The following is a 20,535-nucleotide window of genomic DNA, read 5'->3' on the forward strand; positions in this document are numbered from 1 at the left end:
AGACTATCAGAAGCACTGACCTACTGTGAATTTATTGAATAATAATATTTGTTCCATAGTTAAGTTATTCCCAACAGTTGATTCTTTAATTTTTGTAGTGTTTCTCCATGTTGCACTGCTTCCAGTACATATGAATGTTAGACTTTTTTTTTGTCCAACTAGATTTTGGTTTCTAGAGATGCCATCTTAATCTGCCCAAGGTCTTCTGAATCAGTAGGGATGGACTAATGTAACTTTAAATATGAGCAATGAAACTGTTTCTTCAACCAAACATATTTCAATTTCATCCTCACAGGGCCAGAGTGCTTCCCCTCGATAACATCAGGAAATTTTTGACCTTCGACTGGTTGGTCAGAGTAGGCCAAGTTTGACTAGAAAAAAACTAGGCTTTACACGATCAGGATTTTTGGGGCCGATCACCGATCAGCAAGTTTAAAAAAATGATAAGCGATCACCGATCTGATCACAAGATGGCTCAATATGTCTATGTAAATGACTTGCCCATTTACTGTATATACTTGTGTACTGTATACTGAAAATCTTCGAAAATATTCTCTAGCATTTTAGACAAAATGTAAAACAATTACCTCTAGGGGGCATTGAAGGATTGGCCACTCACATAAGTTTAAAATTCAGTCAGGTCAAACCAACACTACTTGAGACAGAAACAATGGGTGCAAACTTACTGTAATTAAATTGCTTTATTGTAATTAAATTACTTAATAACAAATACTGTAATGCAAACAGTCACAATCGTGTAAATAGAAGGCAGTAATGTTGCCCCTCAATCAATCATAAATGTGAAAATTATGGTAGTATTTGTAACACTGCCATTCATACAAACTCCATGAAATTAACAGTCAGACTGCCGCAAATAAAGAGCAGTAACACTACACCAGAATAATGAATAGCTCCAAAATAAACAATGACACCCAGGTCAAGTGAAAATAAGCCATGTATACAATATGTATTTTTCTAACAAATACATAAAATAAATAGCAGCTAGGTTGTACAGTAAATGTACTAAATAAAATGTGAACAATGACCCCCAGGCAAAACAAACATTCATTTCAATTAGGAAAGGGGTTTAAACTTGCAACATTACTTAGGCTAAATGTCTATGTCGAGTTTAACATCAATGCCCGATTCTTTCTAACAAAGATGAGCATCCCAACTTTGCTGGCTGAAAGCCTGCTTCTTCGTTCATCCAGGATGCTGGATGCAGTGCTGAATAGATGCTCACTGTCCACACTTGAAGGAAGCAGGAATGTCATGCTCAGCTCCAAAAGCAGCCAATGCGCGTCTTTGCTCCAGCAGGTTTTTGAGCATGTAGTACCTGCTGTTTCAGCGGGTGGTCACGTCTTGCTCGAACCTTTTGACGCCCTTGCCCAGCTGTTGCTGCATGTCGTGAAATGCACAGTACACTTGAGGAGAGTGTTTGAAGTGGCCGACAATGTGTCTGCCGGTAGCGAGAATGTCCGTTATCATTCGTTGCGCAAGTAATGCGTCACAGACAGCTAGCTGAAGCGTGTGGGCCATGCATGGCAAAGTCGGTAGCCCCGCTTCTCGCGTGGCTTTTGCCATGTTTGTGGCGTTGTCCCGAAGTACGACATGAACCCTCTCTCTCGGAATCTGCCACATTTGGCCCATGTTGTCGTATTTCGTCACTAACGCTGCAGCAGTGTGGGAGCCGCAGAATTCCTGAGCGTGTGGGACCGCTGTTCAGAGTTTGAATTTGGCATCCACCCACTGGCCCGTCAAACTCAGAAGTGACATGGGGGCTAACGTCCGATGACCAAATGTCTGTGGTGAAGCTAAGCGAAGGACAGTCTTCTTTCAAGAGGCCGGCTACGTACGACTGCACGTCCCGGTGTAGCTCTTTTAGACTGGTCACGCCACAGTATGTGTGCCCCGGGAGGACGTAGCGTGGATCAAAATGTGCTAGCAACCTTTGAAATGCGGGGTTCTCCACAACATTAAAAGGGAGGTCAGCCAGCACAATGAACTCCATCAGCTTCCGCGTGCCAACTCGAACTTTTTCACTGTTTCGGCTATATGGACGCGTGTTGTCCAGCGTTTTTTTGCGTTAGCATCCGTTTGGCTGTTAGCTTCTTTTCCATCCCACGTTGCTTGAACCGCACGTACTCCTCCTTGTGTACATTATTTAGGTGCCTGATCAAATTTGTCGTGTTGAAACATTTAGTTGACGTTCCCCCAAGAGGTACTTCAGTTTTGCACAGATTACAAATGGCTTTCTTGTTGTCTGTATGAGACACCTAAAAAAACTCCAACACCGCCACCAAGATTGAAAAAAAAAAACTTTATTCGCCATCAGATAGTTACAGTACTAAGTCACAAAAATGTGACAAGGCTGAAATTAATCTACCTTTTGGACGGCGGCGCGGAGCAAATGTCTTTTACAGAGCCGATCAATGACATCATTGATCGAATCGGTGAAATTATGACATTAAAGCCAATCCGCCGATCAGCATAAAATGCTAATTATCGGCCGATACCGATCACACCGATCAGATGGGCGTAAAGTCTAGAAAAAACACGTCTGTAGTGATCAGCACACCTTAATACATTCATTTATCAGCTATACTCTGGTGAGTATGATGTGTTTTATGCAATTTTCTGTTTCTGTTAGATTAGATAATTAATTTTGAATTGCTCCAGATGTTGTATGTGCCACAGTTATATGCTGTTATATTGCATTTTTGTTCAGTATTAATGGTTTCAATAATTGCAAAGTGATAGTGGTGGTATTAGGTGGTGGATTACAGGCCTGATTTAATATGATTCCAAATAGCAGCTGCTAAATTGCGTGTTCATTCACTCTTACATACACTGTAGTCAAGGGTGTAAAAGTGGTAGTGGAGACCGCCGTATTTGAAAGAGGGTTTTACGCTTTATGTAGCTCTAAGGCTTTTCACCATCGAATATTTGCAATAATATTGAAAGCATAAAATGATGCTTGAAGTGATGGAATTGGAATTGTCAGTGGCAAAGCAAACATATTGTTACCGAAAATAAAACAATCACTCATTTTGGGGCAACCAGCAACGGTGTAAAAGCCATGATTTGTTTGATTTAACTCGACCCGGATGTGTGGCAATTGGAAGATTGTGCCCATCCTGTGAAACAATGTGTTTAAAACATGGGACAGCACACCCAAAAACTGCTCTGGGAGAGGTCAGCACCAATTGCCTCAATGCACTGAAATTACCCAAACGCCACAAAATGTAAAATTGAGGAATTTTGTCCTATCCAGTAGATGTCATGACTCCTTCTCATGACTGTCTTCAAGTCAGCCCCTGATCATTCAGAAGTTAAAAAATTGCATTCCTGAGTTGATGGGAAAATTTGCAATATGTGTCACAATACTTTTTATTTCTGGCATTTCAAAAATATTTACACGAGTGGAGAACATCTGTTAGTTCGCCCCGTCACCTCTAAACTTGCCTTCATGGCCTCCATTTTAAGTAAGTCCTCTGTTTACAGCGGTGTCTGTACCACAACCATAATGTAAGATGAAACATACATAGACTATCACTTCACTAACTGATGCTAACGCAGTAGTGACGTCATAATAACAGCACATATTAGTTCGAATAAAACTTCTAGACAATGCATACAAAATAATCAAACGACAAACAGTAGTAAAAAAAAAAAAAAAAAAAAAGATAATGCTCATTACCTTACTCCTGCGGTTGGCTTGCACACTACAAGCGACAATTCAAAACCTCGAAACGCCGTTGGTCGGGGACGTCGTTGGACCCCCTGTAAAATATGCCATCCAGAATACAAATTACTGTATCATAACAATAATGTGTAATTTAGTAATGTATTCCTGTTTTAGTCTATCGTAGATTATTCATATAAAATGTAGGCTAGTGAATAGTACGTTGTTATTTTCCAGCAACGACATGGGTACATTTCAAAGTAAGATTATAACGCTTGCAACGTGTCATAAAAAATCGTTCGGAAATGCTGGCGCATTAATAACAGCCGGAATAACTTAACGATGGAAGCTTGTACTTGCGATAGCAAGCTAACAGTCGCCAACATAAAAACAAAACAACGTCAACCTACCACTTATAATAGTCCCCGAAGAGCGAAACACCAGTTATTTGGCATGTCCTTAATACGCTGCAACGATAACTATCGACTAAATCTCCCAACTCTGCCAGACTTCAACCTGTCATATTAGCCGGTTAGCCGACGCGACATAAAGTACTTCCGGGTTCAGCTACACGTTGCTAAGGAAGTGTTGCAGGCGAGGACTTGATCACGTGACTCAAATGTGCTCTTCAACGCTTTGGCCATGTAATCAACCTCATTTGAAATATGATAACATTATTCGAGACCATTACAACTATGGTATCCTAATGTTATCTTTTATTGAGGGTGTGTAACTGTATTACAGTACACTGTTTTGTTTATAATACTGTATTGTGGATCTCATATTTAGCCACACAGTACGTCTTGTATAAAGTACCATAAGCGATATTTGAGTAAAATAACAAGTGTTATTTTGACAGAAAATAACTTTGGTAGAGGTTAAAGTCACCTTGTAGAATATTTCTTAATTCAAAGTTCAATCGTAGCTGACATATTCTGTACTTCGAGTAACCAAAGTAATTTTCTAGAATTTTGATTGTATTTATTTATGTATTTATTTATTTATTCATTGCAAGAGGTGAGAGACAGAGAGAGAGAGAGTCTTAAATAAAACTCAATTGAATTCAACCAAATTTAATTACCAACAAGTCAACAATTAGGATGTAATGTTTCAAAGGCATTTAGTGACATTAAAAAAAGTTTTTTGCATTGCACGTAACATGATTTTTTTTAAATTAAAAAAAAACTTATTTGATTGGTCTTGGTTGATTAGTCTTCAGGAAAGCTGGATCTGGGATACAAAACCCGAACCTCAGAATTCACCATGCTGCCTCACACATTTTATGTAGTATTATTTTCAATAGAATAAAACACAAATTTGGTCCTATTCTCCAACACCAGGGTGAGGTTGTTGCATCAGAGTTGGAAGAGAAGATGGATATTTTTTGACAAGCTCCATGGGGTACAGAAAGGCAACACGATCATGCCTTATAATGCAAACTGAATCAGCCAATGCACAAATCCTGCCAACACAAATTGCAGGTGCGCACTTGGGAATTTCTGTACCTGACTCAGAAAAGAGAGGGCAGGTCAACAAAAACGACTAAAGGCTGGCTCAAAACAAGAATGGGTTCGTTCTACTGTTCCCTTATTTAGTAGTTGTAAATACAAGCTTAGACAATCGCGAAGAGCACTTTTATAGCATAGGAATAGTCTTGTGAACCGCCTTTTGTTTAACGCTGTACTTATGTGACCCTCCTGTGGGATATCAAAACGATACACATCAAGCCATCAAAATGTGGCTTTTAAGCATGGACCCTGGTTTATTGTCATTCATCTGTAACCATGACAATCACAATTGCCTATACACGGCGTGACCTAAAATGTGCCTGCTGTTTGGGCTAGACTAGTCTGCTGAGCAAAAACCTTCGCTCTGGTAACAGAAAGTTGTCTTCGCTTCTCAAGACACTACCTAATAATAGTAACAATAAAATAACAATACGGTATGTTACATAACATTTTTAGAAAAAGTTTGGCATTATTGAATATGTAACAATATAGGGCTTGAACTAAGACATTCTTTCCAATTTGGGAACATTTTGAAAACACACCCATGAAGTATAGAGAATAGCCATGAGCAATTCGGTGCTTGGAGTCCTCCATTACCAAATGTAATACAGTACGATAAAGGTGTGCATTATTTTATGGTATGGAAATCATATAAATTTAGTACCTTCTTCTGTAATCCCAAATAAATTCCGTAAAATTGGACCAAAAACAAAGTCCTGGGTGAAATTGTACTTTTATGTTAATCTAACCTAAATTGAAGAACCATTTATAACATCTAGAGATACTTTGGTATACTATTAGATGACTGAGCATGAGTTAGACTCCTGACACGAGAATCACTCTGAATGCACTGCAAGGGTGACATCAGGCGGTTGGATTTTAATATTACACCGAGAATAATTCCGCAACGGGTCAAACGTTTCACTTTTCCTGACAAAGCCTTTGGACCAGAATATATTTTCATTCCTTGGAAATTCTCTAAATAAATCAGAAAATATAGTAAAAAAAAAATTTAAAAAAAGAGCGTTAAGAATAGAGAAATTGTCTGTAAGCGGTGGTCACAAACTAATTTTGCTATTTTTGAGTGAGCGTCCCATCAAGAGTACGTACAGTATATCTTTCAACTGTGCTGCGGATTTTCAATTGAGGGATTGCTCTGCCTGTTGGAGTCCTTACAATTGCATGTGTTATTCATAAAAATAAATAGAGAAAAAAAAGGTGAGGGGGATGTCAATTATTTACATTTTCCAATTTGATCTTGGGAACAGATGGGTCAGCTCAGTCCACCAAATACACAGCAGATGGCAAGAGGTTGTCCCTGGAACCAAGGTCCTATACGACGGCCTGCTTAATCGTCGTATCTTACCTAATTATAAGTAATTATTTGCATTTAACACGACCTGTCAATTTTTTTTGTCAATATCCTAAGATACTTTATTTTAGATAAAGTATTACTGTCCAAATAGTTAAAGGGCGCACATATCAGTGCCACTTTCATTACCATGTGTGACCAACACCAAACATATTAATCACTCAGTATTGAGTTACCAGTTAAAGGGAAACAGCAGACATCACAGTCTGCCAATTATCACGTCCACTACCATTAAAGACTAGGAGGTACAATAATAGTTTAAGTAATAATATATGCATGCCATTTATCAGATTGTATTCAAACTACCTAATTAAAAATGTGCTTTGGTGGAATTGTTACATTTTTCGCCTAATTAGCTCTGAATGACCTGAAACCTGCACGCTTTGCAGGACCTCACAAACCATAAATGACCTACCCAACGTCTTCAGTCCGTGGACTATTTTGATGGACTTAGCCATTCTCCCAATCACAAGGCCACTTCCCGTTTCTTACCAGCCAATCAGATGGTCAAGATTTGTACACCTTATTTACGCAGCAATCACGGTAGGTTGAGCCGAGTGAGCCCCGTAGATGTTTGACAGCTTCCCAGGTGGGAGAAGCTTCGAAAGGCTGTCAGACTTTACATTTCTATTTTATCCCCCGGAACACCATTCACAGTGAGTCTGGGGTTGCCACAGTCAAAAAACAACCACTCAAAGACCAATCACTCCGGCAGCATGAGCAAAAAGAAAAAAGATTGGAAGACTGAAAAAGGTAAGGCTTGTTTGGAGGGGTAATAGGAATGTTATTCTCTTCATGGCTGACAGACAGCGTACATTCTTGTTATGCTTTAAATTTGACTAACGCTCTTTTCCGTGTGGCTCTAAACTACTTTCCATTTAGTACCTGCGCTTATCCCAAACACCAAGTGAGCACACGTTGTAAGGTTATAGCGCCTGCTTGGCTACAGTGATTGCGCGTTTCGCATTGGAAACCACTACTCTCCCCAGGCTCGTATTTAGCTTGCATCCAGGGTACCAGTTTCTTTGTCATTCACCTGTCGGAGTAACGTCCCTTTGACGTGGCGTGTGATACTCACTAACATCCACATGTGCTTACATTTCTTGAGCCAAACAGCACAGCAGCAAATATTTTATTAGTTGCAAGAATATATATTATCAGTTCCTCAAACTAATACCAAAAATACATATTGTGCACCTTGACATTAATTTCACCTTCACTGGTATTCTATCTTGTTGAGTGCAGGTGCAGCACGTGCAATTGACCACTAAATCAGTGCTGGTTTAACCCATGTGTATGCCACTGTGTCACTGGGTACAATACTATGCAAATTATGGACTATGCAAACCTACCTACCACCTAAATACAAATGTAGGATTGTATATAGACTTGTACAGGACAGCACGGTGACCTAGTGGTTAGTGCTTCCTCACAGTTCTGAGGCTAGGGCCTTGATTCTGGGCTCCTGCCTTCCTGTGTGGAATTATTTGCATGTTCTCCCCGTGCTTGCGTGGGTTTTCTCTGGGTAGTCAGGCTTTCTCCCACATTCCAAAAACATGTCTTAGGTGTATTGAAGATTTGATAGCATCAGGTGAGGATGAATCATTTTTGTCGACATGTGCCCTGCGATTGGCTGGCGGTCAGTCCGGGATGTACCCCGCCTCTCACCCAATGTCAGCCAGAATAGGTTCCAGCAGCTCCACTGTGATCCGAATAAGGACAAGCACAGTAGAAGATGGATGGATGGATATATTTGCACAGTATCTGCTGTTATGTCATTTATGGGATCTCTAGATGAAAATCTAATTTAATATTGTGAGTTTATCCACTATCCAATTTATACCACTGTCAACTGAGATAAAGGCCTGTTAAAGTGTCAAAGAGATTTAACAACTTCAATTTAAATTTAGCATGATTTTAATTTTTGAATGGTGGATAGGCCCTGGGCATGGTTACAAAGTAGAAAATTAGGACTTTTCTAAACTTTATTCATGATAAAATAAAATGAGAAAAGGACAATCTTTGAGATGAAATGCACTGAAAAGTAGCTTTTTAATTGTAGCTTGTTTGCAGCATACAAATGACCTACCCAGATATACAGTAAAGTACTGTTGAGAGTTGGACTGGAAGGGTTTAAAATTCAAGTGGTTAGTGTTACCATTGCACATTTTAATGAGCCTCTTTACCAGCTCTGGAAGCACATAATGTCTTTGGGCATTTCCCATCCAGTGTGCGATGTAACAGCAAACAAATGAAGAAAAAAGACACATTCTGTAGAACAAGAAACGGACTTGGACAGTAAAGTTGATGTCGGACACATTTGTTTTGAGGCTACAAAAGATGGCAGCCCAGATGATGACCATATTTTTATTTAAGAGGACTAAGGCAGAAGTGTTTTTATGGCTAAATACCTTCAGAGATGGCACATCCTTACAATTATTGGTCAACGTGCTAATTTTAAGTCTTTTTGATGTGATCATCCATCCTTTTTCTTATTCTTATTAGGGTCATGGGTGAGCTGGAGTCTAGCCAGATGACTTTGGGTGGTGTACACCCTGGACTGGTCGCCAGGGCCGTAACCAAGATTTTAGAAATACTGAGGTCATAATTGTGGCGGTCCGAGCATGAGGTTTCAACATGAAACACATTAAATTTGTAATGGAGTGTGTGCGTGTGTGCGAGAGTGCTTGTGTGTGTGAGTATTGTGCATTTGAACAGTATGCAGAATTAGTTTTATCATGTTACATAATCTAATGCAATAACTGTCCCGTGGTAATTTTCTTGTCATAATAAAAGAAATATGGAAATGACTCCTGTAGTCATACCCATTAATGCAATTTTGCTAATAATTGGCATCGTAATTTCTTTCACTGTTTCGGCTTTCAGTTTTCTTCCTTGGGTTCCTCGTTTTCGGTTTTCGGTTTTGTCCAAGAATTTTAATTTCGGTGCATTACTAGTAGCCAGCCAATTGCAGGGCACATACAAACAAACAACCATTCACACTAACATTCACACCTGACGACAGTTTATAGTTGTCAGTGAACCTAACGTGCATATTTTTGGGAATATGGGAGGAAGCAAATGTTCACATAACCTGTCCAACAAGAGGAAATAAAACTCCAAACCTCCTGTATGCTAAATGTCACTGTGGAGGTAGCGCTTGTATATTTTAATTACCAAAGAATATTTTATTTATTATTATTGTTGGGATTATGTTTTATGCACACTTTATTACTGCTGTGTTTTTTGTTAAAGTGCAAAAGAAATAGTTCAGTTGAATCTGAGTCGTTATAGAGAGAGGTCAATTCAATAAGAAGAAAAACTGCAATGAACCACATTAAGGGAAAATAGAAAACAACTACCTGTATTGGTTATCGGGTAGATACCATTTTCCTCCTGATCGCTGTTGAAGTCCCCTTGAGCCCCCTGAACCGTTGAGATGCATTATTAGAATTTGCACAGCCCCATTTCCCTTCGTTGCTGATTTATACTACAGTATTATTTTGACGTATACTATTGCAGGTACAAAGCATGTGAAAGTGTGTTAATGAAAGTGAAGTGAAGTGAAAATAAAATATTGTTACAGGGACAATAAAGACAATAGTAATAGTATTATGCTGTATATCCATTCAGCCATCCATTTACTTCCGCTTATCTGAGGTCGGGTCGCGGTGGCAGCAGCTTAAGCAGGGAAGCCCAGACTGCACTCTCCTCAGCCACTTCGTCCAGCTCTTCCGAGGCCTCCTCTTGGTGGGACGTGCCCGGAACATCTCACCGGGGTGGCGTCCGGCACGTATCCTACCCAGATGCCTGACCCACCTCATCTGGCTCCTCTTGATGCGGAGGAGCAGCGGCTTGACTCTGAGCACCTCCTGTATGATCAAGCTTCTCACGCTATCTCTCACGCTAGAGCCTGGACACCTTGCGGAGGAAACTCATTTCGGCCGCGATCTTGTTCTTTTTGATCATGACCAACAGCTTGTGACCATAGGTGAGGGTTGGAACGTAGATTGACCAGTAAATTGAGAGCTTTGCCTTTTGGCTCACCTCCTTTTTCGCCACAGCAGACCGATAAAGACTTTACTGCAGACGCTGCACCGATCTGCCTGTCGATCTCCCGCTCCATTCTTCCCTCACTCGTGAACAAGATCCCAATATACTTGAACTCCTTCACTTGGGGCAGGATCTCTTCCTCGAACCGGAGAGGGCACTCCACCCTTTTCTGACAGAGGACCATGGTCTCAGATTTGGAGGTGCTGATTTTCATCCCAGCCGATTCACACTCAGCTGCGAACCGCTCCAGTGAGAGTTGATTGATGCTAAATGCTATCGCACTACTCTTCACTTTAAACCGCATACACTCCTTGAAGTCTCGGCGCCCTTTGCACAATGGTCATTGCACCGGACTATTGCAATATTAGTCATTCGAACTGTTCTAAGTCCTAGAGGACTCTGCATCTTTTTGCACAATTGTCAAAAAAAAATAATAATGTACCGGCATTACCAGATAACTAGCAACCCTTTACTGCTCAGTGACTGTTTTTTTTTTTTGTCAATGTCTCAAAAGTGTTCTCTGTCAATTGACTGTCTGTTGTCGTACTCGAGCGGCTCCAACTACCGGAGACAAATTCCTCATGTGTTTTTTGGACATACTTGGCAAATAAAGAGGATTCTGATTCTATACTACGCTAAATAACGCATACCGTGCCATACCTTGTGCAGCCTTGTACTCGTTTGATCACTGCTTCATTCACTTAATACCAACATACAGACAAAAACTTATATGTGTGAAGCCTACGGTGAAAACAGTGAAAAGGTGGACCAACAAAGCAAATATAATACCAGTGCTACCAGTGCAAAATTTAATGTAGAGCCCTGTATGTAGTTTTATACTGTGAAACAGTTTTGTAACCAATAATACGGCTATTGTAAAGTTACATAAGACATTATTGTCCTTGGACTATAGTGGGATTGGGTGTCATGTAATTTTTTCTTTTCTGTGTGTGTTTGACAGAGAGACTTCTCCACATGGACCGCGAGGGAAGACGCAAAGAGGGCTATCGTCGTCAAGATTACATAAGTCTGGACAAGATTCCAACCTGGAGAGAAGAAAACTACTGTAAGGAAAGAAACCATTGGTGGTGAAATTCCTATATCACACTTTGCATTGCAATACAGCCAGATACTTGTCAATGAATGGGGAGTGAGGAAAACATCCCAACTCACTACGGGCGAGAGGCGGAGTACACCCTGAATTTGTCGCTAGCCAATCGCAGGGCACATATAAAGAAACAACCATCCACACTCACATTCACACCTATGGGAAATTTAGTCATTAATTAACCTACCATGCATGTTTTTGGTATGTGGGAGGAAACTGGAGTACCCGGAGAAAACTAGGCTTTACACGATCAGGATTTTTGTGGCCGATCACCGATCAGGAAGTTTAAAAAATACGATCACTGATCCGATCACAAGATGGAGCAATGTGTCAATTGAAATGACTTGTTCATTTACTGTATATACTTGTGCACTTAATTGCTAAAAAAGTATATTTACAATAAATAATGAATCTTTGTTCATCTATTTATGCCAGTGAGGCATAGTGACAGACAGAACAAATGAATGGTCTTCTATTAGATGGCAGGAAGTACATGCAGTAATTAATGTATCCATTTTTTGTGACATTTTTGTTTGTTGGTGTGCTGTGAGATTTTTCAATTGTAAAATATGTGCCTTGGCTCCATAAAGGTTGGAAATCACTGCTCTTGTCAGATCATGTATTCTAATCAGTCAGGTCAAACCAACATTACAACATGACAGAAATAATGGTTGCTAACTTACTGTAATTACTTTATTGTAATTAAATTACTTCACACACACCAAAACTTCAGAGCATGATTCGACAGAATGCCTGCATGTTCACTTACCACCGTTAGTGCTAGCACTAGCTTGCTAGGCTACATAATGTTTTGTTGCCTGCTTGCGAGCAGTATCCTATTAAAAGTATGTGAAAATACCTCAAGCAAGCCTGAAACGAACGTCCTCTCCCCAGCACTGGTGACCATGAACACGTTTTTCCCCAGTTTGTTCTTACTGTATAAACACACGGCGCAATCCAGTAATGTTGTCGTCACCATGGTGACGAGTGTATCCGGTCGCGTTTGAGTTGCCAAGATGAACCCCAGTGATTGTAAAATACGCGATGTGGTGGTATCGGAATACGGAAGATTTTATTGCAGTAGTTTGACAATCGTGAAAGACAAAATTTGTCTTGTAGTCTGATACAGCCATTACGTGTTCTGTCTGAGACGTGTTGTCTGTCACACACCGCTGACATTTTTTAAAAATAATTTTATTGGTGGTCAGATATTTACAGTACTACATCAAAAGACACGCGACAAAGGCTAAAAATTAACTACCTTTTGCATTCAAATATACTGTACCCAATGGCGACGTGGAGTAAATGTCTTTTTTTTGCGGAGCTATTTAATGACGTCGTTGATCGGATCGGCGGATTATAACATTAAAGCCGATCAGCATAAAATGCTAATTATCGGCTGAACCCGATCAGGCCGATCAGATCTGTGTAAAGTCTAGAGAAAACCCACGCAGGCACATGCAAACTCCACACAGGCGAGGCCTGGATTAGAACCCAGGTCCTCAGAACTGTGAGGCGAATATGCTAACCAGTCTTCACCGTGCCGCCTAAATTAGAAATCGAAAATCCAAATATCATATAGGTGCAATCGTCCCCCCCCCCCCCCCCCCCCAACTTTGCACTGATTTTCTTAACTGCTAATCATTAATTGTGGGGCACTGCAGTGTTCTGTGTGACAGTTTTCTCAATGTCCATGTAACCAACAATGCTCCACTGTAAATACCACACAAAACTGTGCACTTGATTTTATATTTCAAAATTAATTATATGTACCATAACTCATCATAATATAATGTGGTGAGATGATTATTTATATTGTTCATTGAGCTGAGATGATTATTTCTATTTTTCTTTTAGCTGATAACAAAGAAGATGGGAAGCTTTTGACTGGAGGAGGTGGTTTGAATGACAAAGTATCTCTATACAAAGGAGACATTACTGTCCTGGAGTTGGATGCCATTGTCAATGCTGGTAAGTGCTCTGTCCTTTGACCCTAATATAAGGTTGATGGTGATCTTCCAAGTCTTAAGATGCCTTATTTCACAGCATGCCATGGCTACCATATACTGTTAATAATAATGGAATGTTTGTTGCGCTTTGGTCTCTCCTCAACTCACTTCAGTGTAGTTCCTGGGCACCAAGAGGCCACAAGATAGCAGCAAAGAACTACATTTATTGCATGGGCCTGAGCACAACAACAGGGATTACTGTAATTTCTCGTGTATAATGTGCACCTATGTATAATACGGAGCCCCAAAGTTGAACTCCAAATTCTGGAAAATCCTTCTAGCCATGTACAAGTACAATGCATTTTTACGATCCATGATTTTGCTTCTACCCATATCATCAAAACATGAAGTATTATCTCTATTTTGTTAATTTTTTTCAAAGAATTATTCCAAAGTTAAGCACTTTATTTGAACGTAATTCTTTTTATTTACTTATTCTTTTGAAATTCACAGCCCTACTTTTTTGGTTAAATGACTAAGCACACTTTTGTGCTCATATGTTTGATTACCCAGGCAGAATTGTAAGATGGGTACAATTCTTTAAAGAAAACATGAAGGGCCAGGCGAAACACATTTAATTTTATTTTAATGGGATTCAAATTAAACTGTCAAGCATTTCAGAAAAAACATTAGTATCAAACAAAACAAGAATTTCTGATGGTTGTTGTTCAGTCGTCAGTCGTATTTATTAAAAAAGAAAGAAACTAAAAAAACAATATTTCACCAATTCTGCCATGGTATGTAAACTTATGAGCACAACTGTACATATATGCATTCATACGTACGCCTGTCATATTGGAATGAAAGTGTAGGCTACACCTTTTTCATAACCTCTACGTGGCGTTGGTATATTAGAATGAAAGTGTACACCTTTCTCATAACGTCTTGTTGGCGGTTGCATATTGGAATGAAAGTGTACAGCTTTTTCATAACCACTAGATGGTGGCATTCATTTATAAAAGGGGAAAGTTTTTTCATTTTCCCCTATACCCATGTATAATGCTCACAATTGACTTTTGACTTTTTTTATACATGAGAAATTACAGTAGGTGAGTTTTCAGTACAGCGAAGGATAGGTTGAAAACAAATCACAAATGTGAATTCAAGAATATATGGGGGATCAATGCACTACTCGCAAAAATGTAAGGAGTATTGGGATTTCTGGTGAAATTTTAGGATAAACCTAAAACGAACTATAACTTTTACAGGTGAAATGAATTTGACCTTCTCTAAATCTTTGAATGCACATGTCCAACTGTTCAATGTTTCAATACTTTTTGCACAACTTGCTGTTCTGTAACAACAGTCTGAATGGCAATGATCCATTAATTGATTATCTTCAAAAGTTCAGAAAAGGTCAGATTACGTTAACCTGTAAAGGTTATAGTGCATTTTTGGTTAATCCTGATATTTAATTCAAAAGCCCACTGTGCCTAAGTTTTTGTGAATATTGAATGTAAATTAGTTTTTATTTGTACAGCATGCAACACCTTTTTGTTTGTCTGTGGTAGTGAACTGATGGCAACAAAAGTAAGGATTTATTTATGTAAGTGAAAGCTCTTAGCAGTAGGAAGTTAATGGCAGATGAGCAGAAGTGCTGCTTTCAGGTTGTTTTTTTTTTTAAATTATGCGCAGTACAGAATGTTAAGCAATTATCTAAAGCTTGTCTCCTCGTAACCTGCAAGGTGTGTCAGACTTGCCAGAAGATCTTACATCTCTCTTGTGCTTTGCTTTTTTAACTTGTTGCTATTTAACAGCATTCAATGTCTACTTTCTGTAACCGAGGGGTGTGAAGCTCATTGTAGTTCAGGGGCGGCATACAGCCTAATTTGATGTCAAGTGGGCAGGACGAGTAAGATCATAACATGATTAATAGAAATAACAATAAATTGGTGTTTTCCCCTTTTGTTTTTATTCAATGCAATACCAGTACAGTACATTAGGAACAATTTTATACTTAATGAATTATCCTTTTTCAAAACATTAACAACCGGCAATTGTTTTTTTTAAGGAAAGGTTCAATTTGCTTTAGTTTATTACGTGTGTGCACTATAACTGTGTACAGTGATTGTATATAATGGCACTAAACCTTGAGTGAGAGATATTTTTAACAGTAAAATACGGTATTGGTCTTTGGAATTTTGAATATTTATTTATTTTTTTTCGTACTAAAATGTACAAAATTAAGTTGACTCCTGAAACCCCTGTTCTAATGCCAGGATTTTGCGCCATTAAAAAAATAAAATAAAAATGAGCCCAAGATAAATAATTTCAAATCGCTTTCCACCATTAATGTGACCTACAACCTGTACAACTCAATTAGTGTTTTTGAGTGGAGAAGTAAAAAACCAACAACTGGCATAATGTGGTTGCAGAAGTATACACACCTTCTTATAATTGGACAGCTGGATGTCTTTAGAATTAACTAATAACATTCAAACAGGCTTTTACAGACTTATTTTGCTTTCTAGCAGAAGCCTGAAGGTTTTGTGCTGGTCTTGATTTAGGCCCCAGTTCCAGCTGAAACTAGAACACACCCAAAGCATATTGCTGCCACCACCATGCATCACTGTGGGTATGGTGCTCTTTTGGTGATGAGCAGTCTTGTGTTTGTGTCTAACATACCTTTTGAAATTATAGTCAAAATGTTCAAACTGATACACTGGACCACTCCTACTAAATACTGAGCAAAGGGTCTGAATACTTATGGCTGTGTGATATTTCAGTTTTTCTTTTTTATCTGCAAACATTTCAACAATTCAGTTTTTTTCTGTCAATATGGGGTGCTATGTGTGCATTAATGAGGGGGGGAAAAAAGATCTTAAATAATTTTAGCAATTGGCTGCAATATAACAAAAAGTGAAAAATTTAAGGGGGTCTGAATACTTTCCATACCCACTGTATTTGCTTAGCGGTTTACTTGGATGTAGCCCAGAGGCTTCCCCCCGGATTTAGATGTGAAGTCGACCGCACAGTGGCAATATGGATTTTGATTAACGAGGTGGATATCTCTGTCCATTATTGTGCCTTCTTAACCATGTCACCACGATATGTAATTTCTCTTGTGTCCCAGAGCTCAGGACACTGGGACACCATATTTATTTTAACTTCCTCCATTTACTACACAGGTCCGCCAAATTCTTTTGCTGTTAGCACTTTGAAATCACTCCGCCAACTACGCCTATCACGATAAGACTTTTAGGACGATATATATTCGCAAAGACTATCACGATAAATGGTAATATCGTTTCTTTATTCCTCTGAAATCATGAAAAATAAGGCCCGCCCTCGAGCTGCAGGACTGTGCGTTTGTTCTACTGAAGGCGCTGGAAACGAGCCCTTCACCTGTCAATCAAATACGTTCGCTGTGGTCAACTACTGGCCGAATAACATGTGCAGCTAAGATTATGTGTAATAAACGGTTAACTTTCCTGTGTGTGTGTGTGTGTTAATTGGGGACTAACACGCACAACAACTCTGAGCTCGTTAGCTTGTGAGCTCACGAACATAAACAGTTTACTTTCCCTTAAGGTTCTCTGTTGTGTGCGACGCGCTGCACATGGAGCAAGGCTGTGGAGTATTGGACGGAGACAACACCGGTTCGCCTGCGTTCCACAAGCCCATTAGTGGTTAATGACACAGCCCTCCAACTTGCGGTTGACTCACTGTGTGAGCCATGCGCTGGGTCACCACAACAATGACAATTTATCGAGTCTGGAAAAATATATTGTGACAGACCTACTGCCAACCCCTCTCATATTGGATGCACTGTACGACATCGGGGCGACACCGTTCCCAAATCGAAAGTATGCCCACCTTGCCTATCGCCACATGATGTGACACTGTTCTGTCGTTGCGCCGTCGCAGCACATAGACAATGAATGAGTTCATCGACGGCATGATGCGCTCTGCTAAGTGCAGTGTGAAAAAGCCTTAACACATTTTCCCACATGCGTTTGGAAGATTTCAAGTGTTTTTTTTTGTTTTGTTTTGTAAAATAAGGGTTTAGCCTTGCCACGCTACTCCTTAGAAGTGACGTGATGATTTTGGAGGGATGTCCAGTTCTTGGTAATGTCACTTGGGTCTTTCCCGATCCAATCTTAGAGGTCGGAAATCGGTCCAGTGTCAGCAAATAAACGAGTATCGGATCAGATCAGACTGGATCTAAAATCTCAGATTTTACCACTCTTACACAAGCAGTCCATTTAATGCCCCGCTCCAGCACTTTCATCCAGAAACGCCCGGACGGCATGCAGAGACCACATGATCCCAACAGCAGCTTGCTAATGTGCTAACATAGTAGCAAGGAGTACGAGAGAATGTTGCTTGCTTAAAGTTCTTTATTGATGCTCCAGTTTAAGTTCACTGTAAAACTAAACTCACATAACAAAAGAACTACACCGATTGAATGTTCAAATACATCACAGCCTTCTTTCCTTTGTTTTTGTTCACAAAAATCGCTTGCTCAAAGCTAACACACAATGAATGAAGAGCACCATTGACGAGCTAACGAAAATTAGCATTGAAGTCAGAGCACTTATATCTCTCAAAATCATGAATATTGGTACACAAACGCTGTAGAACCACATTCAAACAGGCAATATAACAATACACTAGCATATTCTTCAAACTCTGTGAAAAACAAGTTATAACAATAGTCGATCGTGACCTGTTCTACTTTCTTTGTTACTGCAAGTCTGTATCTCATTGCGTGTCACACTGCCCCCCAGAGGCCACAAAGTGCACAGCAGGAACAGCGATTGTCAATATAACTAAACCCTAGTTGTATCAAGAAGTTCAAAAGTGTATTGCCATACGTGGAGAAACAAATGATGTTCCCATCATTTACTGACAGTAAAAAAACTTTATAGAACTTTATTTTGTACTTCAATCCATTGATTCTCAATACCGCTTAGCCTGTTCAGGTTCGTGGGGTGCTGGAGCCTATCTCAGCTGACTTCGGGCGAAAGGCGGACTTCACCCTGAACTGGTCCTCAGGCAGTCGCAGGGCACATATAGACACGGACAACCACTCGCACTCACATTCACACCGTCACTGAGTGGGAACTGAACTCACGCTGCCTGCATCAAAGTCAGGTGAAAGCCTCACTTCACCATCAGTGACTATTTGGTAAGTAAAGGAAAATGGATGGATGGATAAGTATAATTTGTATTTATTGTTTATTATTATTTTTCAGTTTTCAAATGTATTAATGTATTATTTAATCTATTCAAATATATAATATGCTTATGTTTAAGTTAAGTAGTGGTTATGTTGCAATTTAAATATTTTTATTGATATTATGCTATTTTTCAGGATTTGCTAATATAATTTTTTATTTTATTCCAATGTAATACATTCTTATTCTTAAAGTTACTTTATGTAACCCATTGGTTAATAATAAATGGATCAGTTTTTCCCCATACCTCCTGTTGCTGATTATTGTTCTCTGTTTGAGTACTATCACTTGATCAAGCCTTTTCTCACATTCTATACTACAAATTAAGTAAAGTATGTATAATTATTGCTGATATCTGGTAGGACTGATCTCGGGTTAGACCGATATCGGTATCGGACAAAATTCAAGGCTGTGGTATTTGATCCGAAGTGAAAAAGCACAACCACCTGATCACAATTGTTTATCTTCCCTTCTAAAATATTGTTTCTTTTCAATTGAGTTGCACAGGTTGTAGGTCATATTAATGGTGGAAAAAGTTTAGAAATTTATTTTGGTGTTTTTGTTTTCTTTAAATCACGAAAACATTTGAACAAGGGTATGTACTTTTTATATCAGCTTTATAAGAAAGTGATCAACTGGCTTAAATGTATAAACTTTTACATTAAACATAGATATATTTTATAGCATTCTCTGAGCAAAAGTATTTCACTGAACCAAACTCCTTTGAGTAATGCTGTTGACTAACATTTAATTGCACATTTTGTAGCAACTAGCATAGCAAAGATTCATTTTCACAAAGCTGTAAGCAGTGGCTGTTAAAGCCACCTCACTCACCCACAATGTCTTTCATGTATTGTGGCATCTGTTTAGATGTTGGATGACAAGGTGGTCGATCAACAATCTCATACACATATGAGGGCTCACTGTCGGCCGTAACCACAACAATATAATAATGACTTTTTGTCCCCTGACGCACATGCACACAGACCCCTTCTTCTATACCTTGCACCTACCCCCTTTGGTTAGGTTAGGTCAGGACTCAGCCTATACACATCCACAGACTGATGGAAATTATAGAACACTGAACACAACACATAACTGTAGGGTCACTACAGAATTTCTACTTTCAAATTCATCCTGTTGGCTGAATTGAACCCCCCCAAACCCCAATGCGCTGGTTTTGGTCTGCAGGCCATATCTTTGACATCCCTGCTGTAATCGTTTCTTGACCTCCTTTTTCACAGTTTGCAAACATTTACACCCACACCCATTACGTTAAGTAGTGTGTATGTTGTGTAAAATGAGTGGTCTGTAATGTATGCTGAATGAATGAATGAATGAATAACAGACTGCTCTGTTGGATGACTCTAATGAATTTAATCTACCATGTAAATAGCCACCCTGAGGACTTGGTGACATGGCATTCTGAATCATCGTCATCTGTGTTGTGTACACTATGATATGTACTGTATTTCTGCACCTGATAGACCTGAATACCAGTTTACTTAATTTGGAATTCACATGTGTGCTTTGTTGCTGCTGTGTATGTAGTGAAAATACTGGTGACGTATAAAAAGTACTTTCAAATCATAATTACTGTTCAACCAGATGGACTTTATT

General features: G+C 39.3%; 2 protein-coding genes across 13 annotated transcripts in view; one reads left to right on the plus strand and one right to left on the minus strand.

The window, feature by feature from the left end:
* Window positions 1–4,267, minus strand: part of tasp1 (taspase, threonine aspartase, 1) — a 68,516-nt gene extending 64,249 nt beyond the window's left edge. For all 9 annotated transcript variants that reach the window (XM_061790566.1, XM_061790564.1, XM_061790561.1 and 6 more), the window contains exons 1-2: window positions 4,096–4,267; window positions 3,701–3,783 (exon numbers count right to left, since the gene is read on the minus strand). The gene's annotated coding sequence lies outside the window, so the exon portion shown is untranslated. The remainder of the gene's footprint in view (window positions 1–3,700; window positions 3,784–4,095) is intronic.
* Window positions 4,268–7,107: 2,840 nt separating this feature from the next.
* Window positions 7,108–20,535, plus strand: part of macrod2 (mono-ADP ribosylhydrolase 2) — a 487,683-nt gene continuing 474,255 nt past the window's right edge. For all 4 annotated transcript variants that reach the window (XM_061790567.1, XM_061790571.1, XM_061790569.1 and 1 more), the window contains exons 1-3: window positions 7,108–7,318; window positions 11,580–11,684; window positions 13,584–13,697. In XM_061790567.1, coding sequence (XP_061646551.1) covers window positions 7,282–7,318; window positions 11,580–11,684; window positions 13,584–13,697 — 256 coding nt within the window. In that variant the 5' untranslated portion in view covers window positions 7,108–7,281. The remainder of the gene's footprint in view (window positions 7,319–11,579; window positions 11,685–13,583; window positions 13,698–20,535) is intronic.

The sequence above is a fragment of the Phyllopteryx taeniolatus genome, chromosome 11, assembly GCF_024500385.1.
Source record: "Phyllopteryx taeniolatus isolate TA_2022b chromosome 11, UOR_Ptae_1.2, whole genome shotgun sequence".
Taxonomy (NCBI): Eukaryota; Metazoa; Chordata; class Actinopteri; order Syngnathiformes; family Syngnathidae; genus Phyllopteryx; species Phyllopteryx taeniolatus.